The 13,786-nt window shown below is 40.1% G+C and overlaps 1 protein-coding gene across 2 annotated transcripts; it reads left to right on the top strand.

Annotated features, from left to right (window-relative positions):
* The first annotated feature begins 1,997 nt into the window (after window positions 1-1,997).
* On the top strand, window positions 1,998-12,049 carry MINAR2 (membrane integral NOTCH2 associated receptor 2). 2 transcript variants are annotated; one of them, XM_075341864.1, is made up of 3 exons: window positions 1,998-2,138; window positions 5,499-5,741; window positions 11,408-12,049. In XM_075341864.1, exons 1-3 carry the CDS (start codon window positions 2,013-2,015, stop codon window positions 11,585-11,587), a joined length of 549 nt encoding a protein of 182 aa, XP_075197979.1. In that variant the 5' UTR covers window positions 1,998-2,012; the 3' UTR covers window positions 11,588-12,049. The 2 variants fall into 2 exon arrangements, with proteins under 2 accessions (XP_075197979.1, XP_075197978.1); XM_075341863.1 differs by having other exon boundaries at window positions 5,496-5,741.
* Window positions 12,050-13,786: the final 1,737 nt, after the last annotated feature.

The raw sequence follows: 13,786 nt of genomic DNA, 5'->3' as shown, positions 1-13,786 counted from the left end.
TGCGGGCTGCTATTTTTAAGCTTGAAAGAGACAAATAACAAATGACCTTCCTAGCTTTAAAATACAACCCCCAGCTGTCTGCTTTACCTTGGCTGGTGATCAAAAACCCCATGCCAAATTGAAGAACTGAATGGAATCCTCTCTATTTTTCATAACCAGTTGAGGTAAAGCAGACAGCTGAGGGCTTGACTACTCTATTGCCCCCTGGTGGTTCACCTGTGAACTACCTGTTGAAGTTACTCTGCTGTACTTCAGCCTCCTTTTTGTTACAGTGTTACTTTGACTCTCCTTCACTACTCTGATGCCACCTAGTGGGGAATACGCTGTACTATGTCTTACCAGCCCTTTGTTCAGCATGACATTCAATAAGTCACAAGCAGCCTTCATCACCTACTGTACCAATGGCAGATTTAAAAGTAAAACATGCTCCAATTTCTATGCTGCATGATACTATCCGTCATATCTGTCACATCATAGGACACCATGGATCAAACAATCAATTCACTGACAATGCAGGTCCTGCACCTCCATATCCCTTGAGTCCATGTATTATTATTCACAGACGGAAACTACTATTACCATCTATGATATTCAGACCTGACATAGGACAGCACACTTTGATTTAGGCCTTGTTACTTTTATCTGTAATGATGACCTGTGCATCTTGATCCATAGGTTATAAAACCCTAATATGACCACTGCTTTCCCTGCTCACATCTTTTACAGTGGTTTTGATAGTCCCCCCCGATAGGCTGTTCTTCATTTAATATATTAGCTGCAAGGCATTATGGAGATGCCCACATGTCAACACCTGATGTTATACTGTATGAGCTTGCTATCTTTTCAGCAATGTGTGAAATGTTACCTGCTCAAATTGGATCACAAGTTGTTCAAATATAACAGGACCAGCACATTTCAGGGGATTTGACCTAATTTAATTTGCATTTGTGTACTCATTGCCTGCTTGCACATCCCTGGGGAACAGTACAGATACGTTTTTCCCAAACTGTAGTCCTCAGGACCCCAAACAGTTCATGGAATTATTATCAGGACATCCGAAATTGCCACATTTTCTGTCCCTTTGGAATACTAAGAAAATTCTTAAAACATGACCTGTTGGGGCCCTGAGGATTGGAGTTTGGGTAAAGAATTGGTGTTGAAGAACACTTTGGAAAATTTCAATTTATCAGTCTCTAGAGTCGACCCAATTTCCAGTTATAGTTGTGGTTTACTTGTTCACGTTACTTAAATTATCCACTAATTGTGACATGAAATTAACATTATTAGAAACATTAAGGGGTACTTTGCATGTTGCGACATCGCTACTGCGATGTCGTTGGGGTCAAATCGAAAGTGACGCACATTCGGCGCCAGTAACGATGTCGCAACGTGTAAAGCCTAGATGCACCGATAAACGATCGCAAAAGCATCGTAAATCGGTGATCTGTGTAGTGTCGGTCATTTTCATAATTTTGCTGTAGGGACAGGTACAATGTTGTTCCTCGTTCCTGCGGCACCACACATCGCTGTGTATGAAGCCGCAGGAGCGAGGAACATCTCCTTACTTGCCTCCACCAGCTATGAGGAAGGAAGGAGGTGGGCGGGATGTTTACGTCCCACACATCTCCGCCCCTCCGCTTCTATTGGCCGCCTGCCGTGTGACGCCGCACGACCCGCCCCCTTAGGAAGGAGGCGGGTCGCCGGCCAGAGCGACGTCGCAGGGCAGGTAAGTGTGTGTGAAGCTGCCGTAGCGGCAGCTTTCACAAGATATCGCATGTGCGACGGGGGTGGGTACAATCGCGCTCGGCATCGCTATCATCGGCTAGCGATGTCGCAGCATGCAAAGTACCGCTTAGTGTTAGGAAACAAACTAATCCAGGGTGGAATCTAGACTAGCAATGGTTTACAGTGTAACTTGTCCATGACAACCCATATGAATAATGAATGCAGACTGTATTCTGCAGCAGCTGTAGCCTGGTTATATGGCGTACCTCATGCGATGAGCTGGAAACATGGATCTCTCTGTTCTGCCAAACAACAACCACCCAGACAAATTCCTACGTTTGGATGTGAACAATTTATTCACAAATTCTGCTGCTTTACATGCAAGACAATGGCACAACAGGGTTTATCTACAGGTGAGTACAATAAGAAATGAATATAGTGTGGCTATATACATAAATGTGGCAGTGAAATGAAAGGTCATCACTAAGCCTAATCATCTACTGGTGCTACAGGCATGAAATCTGTCAGAGCGAGACATTTTATGTGCTCGTATTTATATACATTACATTTTTTCCAAGTTACAAAAGATTAAGAAATATATTCTAGAAAAAATTATGCAGCTCTTGTGGAAAAGGACGTATTTCTCATATATCACATTTTTATATACAGTATATACTGCATTACATTTGTAAGAAAAAAAAATTATTCGCTCCAAGTAAAAATAAAGGTTATCATTACTCATAACAATGTTGTCCCATAAGTCTCATGCGAATAAGAACTGTACATCATGTTGTAAGAAGTACAATTTAGTATATTATAAATAAAACAGATGAACTACTAAATAATAGTATATTTTGCTTTATAGGCTTTGATCATAACTGCACTGTGCTTTCCATTTTTGTGTTCTGTCATAGAAATATGCAATTCACACCGAGGTTCATTGGAATTTTGCCTTTATGTCCATCATTTAACCCACTAAAAGTTTACAACACCAATGTGACAGAGCCATATATTTTTTAACATTTTTATGTACGGTATATGTTGATCCTGTCATATCATAATGCAAAATACAATTCTATAATTTTAAATATAGGAATTGTTACAAAAATCCAGTTAATGACATGTTTAAAGGGAACCTGTAAGGCACAATATGCACCCAGACCCACGAGCAGTTCTGGGTGCATATTACTAATCCCTGCCTAACCGTCCCTGTATACACTAGCATAGATAAAGAGATCTTTAGGCCATGTGCGCACGTGTGCTTTTTCCTGCGTTTTGGCTGCGTTTAAAACTGCACTGTGTCATTAACAAAATACATGCGTTGTGCTTCCCCAGAGAACTTTATGAAAAGTCAGAAAATTCCATGTGCACGTTGCTTTTTTTAGGCAGCGTTTTGTTTGTCAAATATTTGTCAAAATCGATGCCTAAAAAAAAAGCATGTCACTTCTTCAGTGAGTATTGGTTGCATTTTCCACCCATTGAAATGATCGAGGTGTCGCAGGTTTCTCCCCGTCTCACTCTCTCTCTGATCTCTCTCTCTCACCGGTCTCTTTCTCACCGATCTTTCTCTCTGTCACCAATCTCTCTCTCACCAATCTCTCTCTCACCAATCTCCCCCCCCACACCGATCTCTCTCTCTCACACCGATCTCCCTCTCTCCTTCTTCATACCCACCGATCACTGGTGCGGCGCTGTACAGCTGTCACACTGCTTCCGCAGCCTATCCTGCTTCTGAAAATGCCACTGATCTCATATTCACTACTTCCCTCGCCCACCGGCACCTATGATTGGTTGCAGTCAGACAGTGCCCCCACGCTGAGTGACCGATATCTCATATATGCAACCAATCACAGCCGCCGGTGGGTGGGTCTATATCATGCAGTAAAATAAATAAATCATTTAAAAAAAGGCGTGCGGTCCCCCCAATTTTGATACCAGCCAAGATAAAGCCACACAGCTGAGGGCTAGTATTCTCAGGATGGGGATCCCCACGTTATGGGGAGCCCCTAGCCTAAAAATATTAGCCAGCAGCCATCCAAAAATGCCGAATCCATTAGATGCGACAGTCCCGGGACTCTACCTGGCTTATCCCGATTACCCTGGTGCAGTGGCAATCGGGGTAATAAGGAGTTAATGGCAGACCATAGATGCCACTAAGTCGTAGCTTAGTGATGGCAGGAGTCAATGAGACACCCCCATCACTAAACTGTAAGTGAAAGTAAATAAACATAAACACCAAAAAATCCTTTATTTGAAATTAAATACAATAAGGTGTGCTAACATTCTTAGCATGTTAGCACACCCACATGGGCGTACTAACATGCTAATGGAGCAGACTAGTCAGGGGAACTAACGCCCAGGGGACTAGTCCCCTCGCTCATTAGCATACGATAAAAGATCTTTAGAAATACTTTTCTAAAGATCTCTTTATCTATGTTAGTGTATACAGGGACCATTAGGCAGGGATTAGCAATATGCACCCAGAACTGGTCGTAGTTGTGGGTGCATATTGGACCTGACAGGTTCCCTTTAAATCCTCAAAAGCATGGCTGAAAGGTATGGAACCATACTCTATATGACTGTGTACTTCCATATGTTTCCAAATGCAACCTCAACCATTGCATTAAACATTCCACTTTTGAAATGACTAGAGATGGGTGGATTGATTCGCAGGACTTCGGACCATTGCCCATGTCTGTAGTCTTTGGTCACCAGATGGGAGACACTTAACCTCTACAAAACACATACAGCTGCACTCTAAAATGCTAAAAATGAATAAGGGAACTCTGGTATTGCATTACTGCTTTGGTAATATTTGAAAAAAAAGATACAGTACTTAACTTATGTATTGGTCAATGTATGTGAGCCCGGTAACCAGTGACAAGGTATATCTCTATATACCGGGACCCTAACTCAAATGCCTCTATCTTGTTTTTAAACCTACATGTCTGGGAAGCTAGGATCCAGCAATAAAGGAGAATAAACACAGCCTGGTTAGAGACTCTTAACTTCTGGCATCTCTACCTGGGCTCTTCATTACGCAGGCTTGAGAAACGTCATCTTTGTGTTATGTCACAATGACGACGTCGTGCCAGCCTGGGTAATCAACAGCCGTGTTAGGAATCCTGGAAAGTAAGAGAATCGCAAACTTCATTTCAAGCAGCCAGAGACTGCAGCTGTAGCTGATGGACCGGAGTCCCGAGAATTGATCCACCCATCTCTAGTACTGACACAATTCAAATTAAAATAAAAAATAAACAACAAAAAAATATATAAAGCAAATTATAATTAAATAAGACCTCAATGATTCCACAGTTGTTTTTATAGATCTAACAAAGTAAGTTCAATATTTTAGTATAGTTATGGATATATACTGAATATGCAAGTAAAAAACTTCAATTATACAGCTGAGTTATTATTTTAAAGCCCAGACCATTGTTTTGGCTAAATATACACCCAAATAATGTGCATGTTTTTGGCCTGTTTTTATTGGGATGAGACTATAAAACTATACTACTAAATGTGATTTTATGATAAACAAGCTGAAAAAGAATCAGATCTGATATATTTTTGGGGATTATATACACACAGCTACCCTTAGTTATCCATTGGACATCTTAAAAATATTATTATTGTAAATATAGGCAAACCATATTAACATAGTATAACTTGAAATGATAACCATGTTTTACATGTATTAATGTATATGATACTGCAACAGAATATTCCATATCAAGAGTGACATGCATTCATTAATATTTATTTTAAAGCAGAGAGATACCGCTAATGTCAAAGAACCTCCACAGCCATCAACAATGAACAGCTCAACAGTACTTGACAAAACACTTGTTGATCACTTTACTCCAGAAATCTTGAAATCTACAATTAAAAGTAACCCACTATATGAGGATATACCGAAGGAGCATAAGGTTGAAACAAAGAAGAACCAACCATCATGGACCGTTCAGGATTATGACAGTCAACTACCAAACCCAAAGCTCTCTCTCTATATGAAGGTAGGCAAGGGTGTGGGTTCCTTAAAAAAATCTAGGGTTTTTAGGTGTGAGGAAGTATAAAAAAGGGCTTACCATGTAGCTGGAACTAGTTGTGTCAATGGCACTATCCAGTTATTGTAGGCCAGAAAAACAAAGAGTTTTGAAAATAAGCATTGTGGTAAGGTATAGCAAGATACCACCAAACAGTGACCTTATATTGATAAATACTATTTCTACACAAGGACTCTGCAAACCATATAACAGAATTCAGCACAGTTAAATCTAGTTACCCTGAAGTGATGTATACTCTGTAGATATTGTCCTTACCTTTTCCCCCATTTTAACCTAACTGCCAGGATGTTTTCTGAAGATGACAGTTTACTACTGAGTAGAGAAGAGTGAATATATTCGGTTCTATTCATTACTGGCACGAATATTGAGGTATTCGGAATATTCCTTTACTCGTTGAGTATTTTGGTATTTGCCTAGGTTCTAATTCCCTGCCCACATTTCTGGTACCTGATTTTCAGCCACTAAACATGCGGTGATTGCCTGTCAGTCACAGTAAATCTGTAGCCATCTTTTCTACTTGCAGTAATGTGATTGGCAAGCACAGTGAACATAAAAGCTAAAATCTGTAAACATGAAATATCTGAATTTTGGCAGTGCATTGCTGCTATTGTAAAAAATGAGATACTTGGTTTACAAATTGGCTAATTCGTGTAAGCCTGACAGCCAACATCAAGGCGTACCTCTCTTTGTCAGGATTCTATCCTAATACGCCTCTATCTGGTTTAAAAAAACCTACAACAAATAGGCAGTTAGGATCAAACTAAATAAAAATGCTCTGGCTGAAGGGCGGAGTGCTCAGTGCCAGACGGTAGGACTGACTGCACTGCAGACCTCAGAGAGTAGTAGATAGGGATATCAAACCGCGCCACTGACTCAGCCGATCCAGGAGATTATGGATTGATGTTGCTTTTATTCATTACACAGATCAAGTCAACGCGTTTCAGGAGTCACAGCTCCCTTCATCAGGACAGACTGGCAAGCAAAACAGATTTGTTTTGCTTGCCAGTCTGTCCTGATGAAGGGAGCTGTGACTCCTGAAACGCGTTGACTTGATCTGTGTAATGAATAAAAGCAACATCAATCCATAATCTCCTGGATCGGCTGAGTCAGTGGCGCGGTTTGATATCCCTATCTACTACTCTCTGTTATCTGCCATTTTTGGGTCCGCTGCCGTGGCTTGGATTTCTTAATATGCTGTTATAGGCGTTGTGACTTTCACAACCCCTATAGGTGAGTAAGATCACCCTCCTTGACTCCCCCCCATTGTTCTGGGGTAAGACCCTATTGCGCTTCTTTTCCACAGTGTTTTCCTTTGCACTGCAGACCTGACACGTCCACCTAAGGTCTCAGCTTACGGCTGACACAGGGTACCATGAGTGAGAACCACCAGAAATGATCTCAGGTAAACTCATTGCCGGATCGTCAGACACGCATTCTGACAGTCCAGCACTGAATTCGCCTGATGTCACTTTTGGCAGCTTCCACACTGCTTTCAGTGTGTGCCAGAAGTGAGGGTGAGCAGTCACATGTTCTAAAGTCACTATTCACTATGGCCTCCATAAGAAGCAGAGTTAGGATCAGCGTGGGATGTCGTGTAGATTACGTCAAACCTGCGGTGTTGTTTTGGGAGTTAATAAATTGATGAAAGAGGGTGTGTTTTTTGTTCTTTTATTTAAAAGAAAGGATTTTTGTGTGTTTGTGCTTTTTTTTTTTTTACTTGCAGGGTTGGCAATGGGGTCTCATAGATGCCTCTCCATTACCAACCCAGGGCTTGATGGTAGCTGTGATTTTTGACAAATCACAGCTGACATCCTCCCCATATATTACCTGGATTGCCACCACACCAGGACAATTGGAATGAGTCAGGTAAAGTGCCACAATTGCCACATCAAATGGATTCAGCAATTGTGGGGTGGCTGTGGCCTGTTATTTTTAGACTTGGGAGGGCCCAATAACCATGGATCTTCCCAGTCTGAAAATACCAGTCCCCAGCTGTCAGTTTTATCTGCACTGATTATCAAAAATAGGCAGGAGCCAATATCATTTTATAATTATTTAATTAAATAATTTTTTTAAAAACTGATGTGGGGAACTTCCATTTTTGAAAACCAGCGCACAGCTAGGGGGATGCAATGTTCTCAGAAGAGACCTGTTTCAAAGATGCATCCAGGCATCTTCTCCACATTGTTCTCATCCAATTTCAGCACTTTTCCATCCATTTCAGAATTTTCACAGCCCTGCCAGACATCTTGGGAATGTTCGCCAGAAAATTATTTTACTTTCCCATTGACTTGCATTAGATCCGTTATTGGTGACGTATACAGGTAGGGCGAAATAATCAAGTTGAATAATCCGAACCCAAATATTTTAGTATTCGCCCATCTCTACTGTTGACGCATTTTTCCCTCTTGATCCCAGTTGCTGCCAATATAGCAATGTAAATAGATTCAAATCCAAGCACATACTGCTAAATTAAAATGGCCCCAAATTAAATCCCAAAATAATTCATACAACAAATCAAACCAAAAATGAAATACTTCAGACCCAAGATGAGACTACTGCTGATTTATGGGAATGCTAAGATGTCAACATGTCAATTGTTTTTGCCATTTGGGTTTTGCACTGCAAAGCTGAGTTTTTGACCAAAGTTCTGCAACAAAAAGGCTGCAGTTTGAACTGCATAGTGCGGACAAGAAACCCAAATTCCCATAGACTTTGCTTGAAAAGCAGAACACAACCATTTTGGCATTAAACGCTGCAGTTGAAAAAGCAGCAAAAAAGCAGGTAAAAAGCAGGTAAAAAGCAACGTGCGGACATAGCCTTACTGCAGAAGCCAAGGTGTGCATCATAAGGAATATTAAATTTTGTAATACTGAATAAATTGTAAAATATATTAAAAATCATCCTTGACTCCTTTTAACTCTATAAAATGCACCCAGATGTATGTTTTTCCTATGTGTGAAACTCTTTTTTGTTTTTTTAATTCTCTAATTATTAACCAAAGGAGTTCTAAAAGTCCAACTATGGTATACCTGTTCATACTCCCAGGTCATCTGCCTCTGTTTCATTGGGCAGATCTGACAGCAGGGAAGGCAGAATCAGGGAAGACAGAATGGAAGTCAGTGCTAGGCTCTACCTGATAGTCCACTGTACAGAGTGTACTGCTGCTGCTGGGTTGCTGATATATGTCCAAACATGAAAACGTAAATAAGGGTCCTGCTTATAAGTCAATTGCTGTTGCCAACCAATGACAGAACCACAATCAATAGGGGTGCCAATGCCCTATTTAGAGGGGTACTCTGAGGAGATATAAAACTCTTCTAATGGCCTTGCTAACAGAAACTATAAAGATGAAATCCAAAATGTTATTCCTTCCCTTCACAGTATCTGAAAGTCACTTTGACCCTGGAGCTGCTCTTTGGTGCTCCCCCTCTTTACAGTGATGTTACATCACACATCAGGAGGTATGACCTGCTCTATGCTGTAACAGGCAGACCCCTGATAATATCTGTTTTCCTCCAGTTTAGAGGAAGTTTAGAGGTGTTTTCCTCCAGAAAACAGGAGGCATGACCACACTCCCACTATGCCCCCTGTTCTTGCACTGCAGGGAAACATACATTATCGGGGGGCTGGCTGTTACCAACAGCAGGTAAAAGGCTATGACCCCTCAAACCCCACTGTTCTTGGACTGCAGGGAAATAGATATTATCAGGGGGCTGGCTGCTACTAACAACAAAGAGTAGGCCACGTCCCCTGATGTGTGATGTATGGTCCCAGAAGGAAGGGGGGGCACCAATAAGCAGCTTCAGTGTCTAATTGAATTACAGGTACTGTGAGGGGGGGGGGAACAGCACTATGGACTTCATCTTTATAGTTTCTGAAGACATTGCCTTTAGATTTTTTTTTATCTCCATGGAGTACCTTTTTGAGCTTCCAATGTGATACTTATTCTTGCCAGTTAACTTTGAGGTGCTTATGTCAGATTGTTCTCTTGACTCAAGTCAGTGTCTCCGGACTTGTCTCTCATCAAGCACAACTGAGAGAACATTGGTCAGCAATTGCAAGGTGAGAAGCCAGCTTCTGGATCCTGATGATTTGATGATTTGCATGTCCAAGTGCATTCAGAGTGGTAGAGTATTCCTTAGAAAACCAATAATAACCTCAAAGCATTCAAAAGGTATAACTATATCAGAAAACTGCAAATATATCAAAAAGACTGACCCGCATCTCTATATACCAGGAACCTAACTCAAATGCCTCTATCTGGGTTAAAAACCTACACATCTGGGCAGCTAGGCTCTGGCTATAAAGGGGAATGAACACAGCCCAGTTACAGGGTGGAGTGCTCAATCAGAAAGAATGCACTATAAATATATCAAAAAGACTGACATGCACATCCAAAAGTTATGAACAGGTGCTAGCTGAAAACACATTATAACTACAAAACACATATAGCTGCACTCTAGAATGCTAACAATCAATAAGGAAACTCTGGTATTGCATTACTGATATAGGAATATTTGAAAAAAAAGATATTTAGCTGGTCAATGCATGTAAGCCCAGTGATGAACAGCATGGTATATCTCTATATACTGGGAACCTAACTCAAATGCCTCTATTTGGGTTAAAAAAAATCTACATGTCTGGGCAGCTAGGCTCCAGCTATAAAGGGAAATGAACACAGCCTAGTTACAGCTAGCACCTGTTCACATCTGTTGGATGTGCGGGTCTGTCTTTTTGATATTTGTGTAGTGTGTTTCTCTCTGATTGAGCATTCCACCCTGTAACCAGGCTGTGTTCATTCCTGGAGCCTAGCCTTTTATTATTGAGTGCCACTGGATATGCTTTTGCAGTTATGTTGGGGTTTTTTGGTTGTCGCCAGTTCACACGTATTGAATTTGCTGGTCAGTTTTCTGATACAGTTGTAGTGCATTCTTTCTTTTTCTGACCAAGCACTCCACCCTATAGCCAGGGTGTGTCCACCATCTTTTTTTAGCCAGGAAACTATCTGCCCAGACATGCAGAATTTTAATCTCACATAGAGGCATTTAGAGTTAGGTTTTCAATGCAAATGAGATCACCTTGTCGAGGTCATCGGGATCACATGGATTGGCCATTACATAAGCTAAAATCTCTCTTTACAAGTATTCTTATAGCAGTAATGTCATGCCCTAAAGTATCATTATATTATTGAGCGCCACTGGATATATTTTGTATTCCAAATGTATATCTATGTGCATTTTTGTGACTGATGCTCATACTTGATGCGGAATAAATCAAGATGTTTTGATAAATTTGTTTCATTTTTAATCATGTGCATATCATTAATATTTCTTTCGATTCTGTGATTTCCATAATACCATGACCTTTCCTTTTTGGTTTTGCAATTTCATTGTTAAAGACTATATAATATTGAAGGTTCCAAAGGCCACTTTCTCAAGATTGCTTAGGTCCCAGAGGTTGGACTGCCAGCGATCCAATGGATAGGGAAAAACTTACTATCTTGGGAACAAGCCTTTATTTCTAAGAAATGCAAAGATACTTCTTAAGTAAAATTTCAACAAGTTTTCTGAATTAAAGTCTTTACTAAGGACATTTCATATTTTTTTTTATAGGAGAACCCGAATGATTTACATTATTGGCTAGAAGATATTTATACACCTGGGTATGACTCTTTGCTAAAGAAGAAGGAAAAGGAACAGAAAAATTCCAAATACTGTAAACTATTTGCATTTTTAGCACTCCTAGTTTGCATTCTTATCGCCATAGTGACAGTTACTGTTTTATTTACTTAAACGTCCCATGTCCATGGATATTTTAGCACATTTTTCTAACTCTGTAAAAATATCACAAATTAATTTAACATTCAGCAGGTATTGTTTTTACAATAATAAAATATAATGTCAGCATCTGCCTGGGTGTGCTTTGTACATTATGTGGAATAGCATGTTCTATGCCAAAGTGTCAAACTATTCCTTCTTTGAAGCTTATGTGACTGTTATATACATAACATTTTGAATAAAACTGCAATTAAGTCAATTTTTTCCACTTATAACTCATGGGCGGCACACTCTATCATTTGTTTAAGCACTAGCCATTTCGAAGTCTGTTGGCACATCGCTGTAAACCACGGGAAAAAGATTCTTAAATAATATCCAGGAAGGAGGGGCCACAATTTCTCTTATTTATTTGTGAACTAAATCTAAAATATAGTTGTAGGATACCAAACAAACAAAATACCGAAAATCATTACCAGCACCTCATAAAATGTGGGTCTTGTAAACTTTTTAATATTTTTGTTTTTTATATTAAAGAGCTCTAAAAGCATTGGCTCCCAGACAGACCCTTTTTAATACAGTAGCTATGAGACTTCTCACAACTACAGTAACAGCTAATGAGCGAGGCTCTTTGAACATATAATTGCATTCAAAATGATTCAACCCCAATGGAAATTAGGTTTATAAGCAAAATTTATAAACTTTCTGCTGTTTACATTAAACCAATCAAACAAGAATAATTACGATAGCCCAAAGGAACTAATATAAGAAGTGGCTTCTCCAAATTCAATATATAATGCTACTTTTATGGATGACTGCAGTCTCACAATTATTTAACCCTTGTATGCCAAACTTCTTTAGTATTAACAAATAAAAGTCAACAAGAAAGCCCATTGCTTGGTTGTTAGTATATCTTTTTATAATAATGCATAATAAAAAATCAATTAGAGAGCAACATGCAAACAAAATTGGTATTAGGGACAATAGCATAGAGCATAAGAGAAAGAAAAAAGAAAGAATAGTAATACAAAGTATCTATAAAGTAAGAGCAGTATCAATGAAATATAAACTGTAGGCTTACCAATGTAAAGGTAAGGGAGGTAGATGGATCGTGCGGGAATGGCAACCACCCCAACGTACGTTTCGGCTAACTGTCTTTGTCAGGGGGCCCCATTCCCGCATGAGCAATCTACGTCCCTGACCTTTACATTGGTGAGACTATTGTTTATATTTCATTGTTACTGCGCTTACTTTATAGATATTTTCTATTACTATCCTTCCATCTATCTAATGTGGGTACACTCAACATTCTTATACTTTGGTTGGTTGCTGTATATTAGCACACATACAATGTATATTTAGCTCACCATTTAACTTCTTTATGCTGGAATGTGCACCCCCTACATGTTTGTCTGTGTAGCACACCTATACCTGTATAACAATTAATAAAGAATTCACTGTTTTGCTACATGGGCGTCTGATAGCAATTCTTTCCTTTTTTCTTTCTCTTTCTTTAGTACTATGTAGAGCATCATTTGCCTGCTGTGAAGGGCAGACATTCCATTGATGCAACCTATGCAGCCACAGAAACCCATGAGGCCCACTTCAAGCTCCAAAACAACAAGATGTAAAAAGGGGTGCATTTTGATGAGCGTGCAAATTGCCCTAGTAGTATTCTTACACAGGTGCCCTGTGTCCAGACCTTGAAAGCATTCCTGAGGAATCTTAGCCCTTTCGTCATGGCTAATTGCCTTCAATTCAGTAATATTCTTGGATTATCAAAACATTGGCTCACAAATTGTGCCTTTTGTAAAGAAGTAAAAAAAACAGAAGCAAAAAGGTAGCAAATACATTGACTATTCCTAGACATACAGTAAAGGCCCAGTCACACACAACGACTTACCAGTGATCCCGAAAACAATACGACCTGATAAGGATCGCTGGTAAGTCTCTGGGAGGTCGCTGGTGAGATGTCACACAGTCAGACCTTACCAACGATGCAGTAACAATCAGCGACCTGTATAATGATCTCGGCGGGTGTTGGGACCGTGTTAGGAGGTCGTTGGTAGGTGTCAAACACAGCGATTCGTCCTGCCCAGCAGGACATCACCTTTGAAGAAAATGGTCTGGACCATTCGGCAACGACTCGCGATCTCACAGCAGGGACATGATCGCTGGTAGGTGTCACACATAACGAGATCGCTGGCGAGATCGTTG

This window comes from Anomaloglossus baeobatrachus, chromosome 1 (genome assembly GCF_048569485.1).
Source record: "Anomaloglossus baeobatrachus isolate aAnoBae1 chromosome 1, aAnoBae1.hap1, whole genome shotgun sequence".
NCBI lineage: Eukaryota > Metazoa > Chordata > Amphibia > Anura > Aromobatidae > Anomaloglossus > Anomaloglossus baeobatrachus.
This window is presented reverse-complemented; position numbering and strand designations above follow the sequence as displayed.

What these genes read in the sequence shown, in the direction of transcription:
- MINAR2 (XM_075341863.1), top strand. Translation starts at nt 2,013, where the DNA reads ATGGATCTCTCTGTTCTGCCAAACAACAACCACCCAGACAAATTCCTA. An exon ending in ACAACAGGGTTTATCTACAG is followed by an intron (nt 2,139 to 5,495) that starts GTGAGTACAATA and finishes TTTATTTTAAAG; the next exon opens with CAGAGAGATACCGCTAATGT. An exon ending in AGCTCTCTCTCTATATGAAG is followed by an intron (nt 5,742 to 11,407) that starts GTAGGCAAGGGT and finishes TTTTTTTTATAG; the next exon opens with GAGAACCCGAATGATTTACA.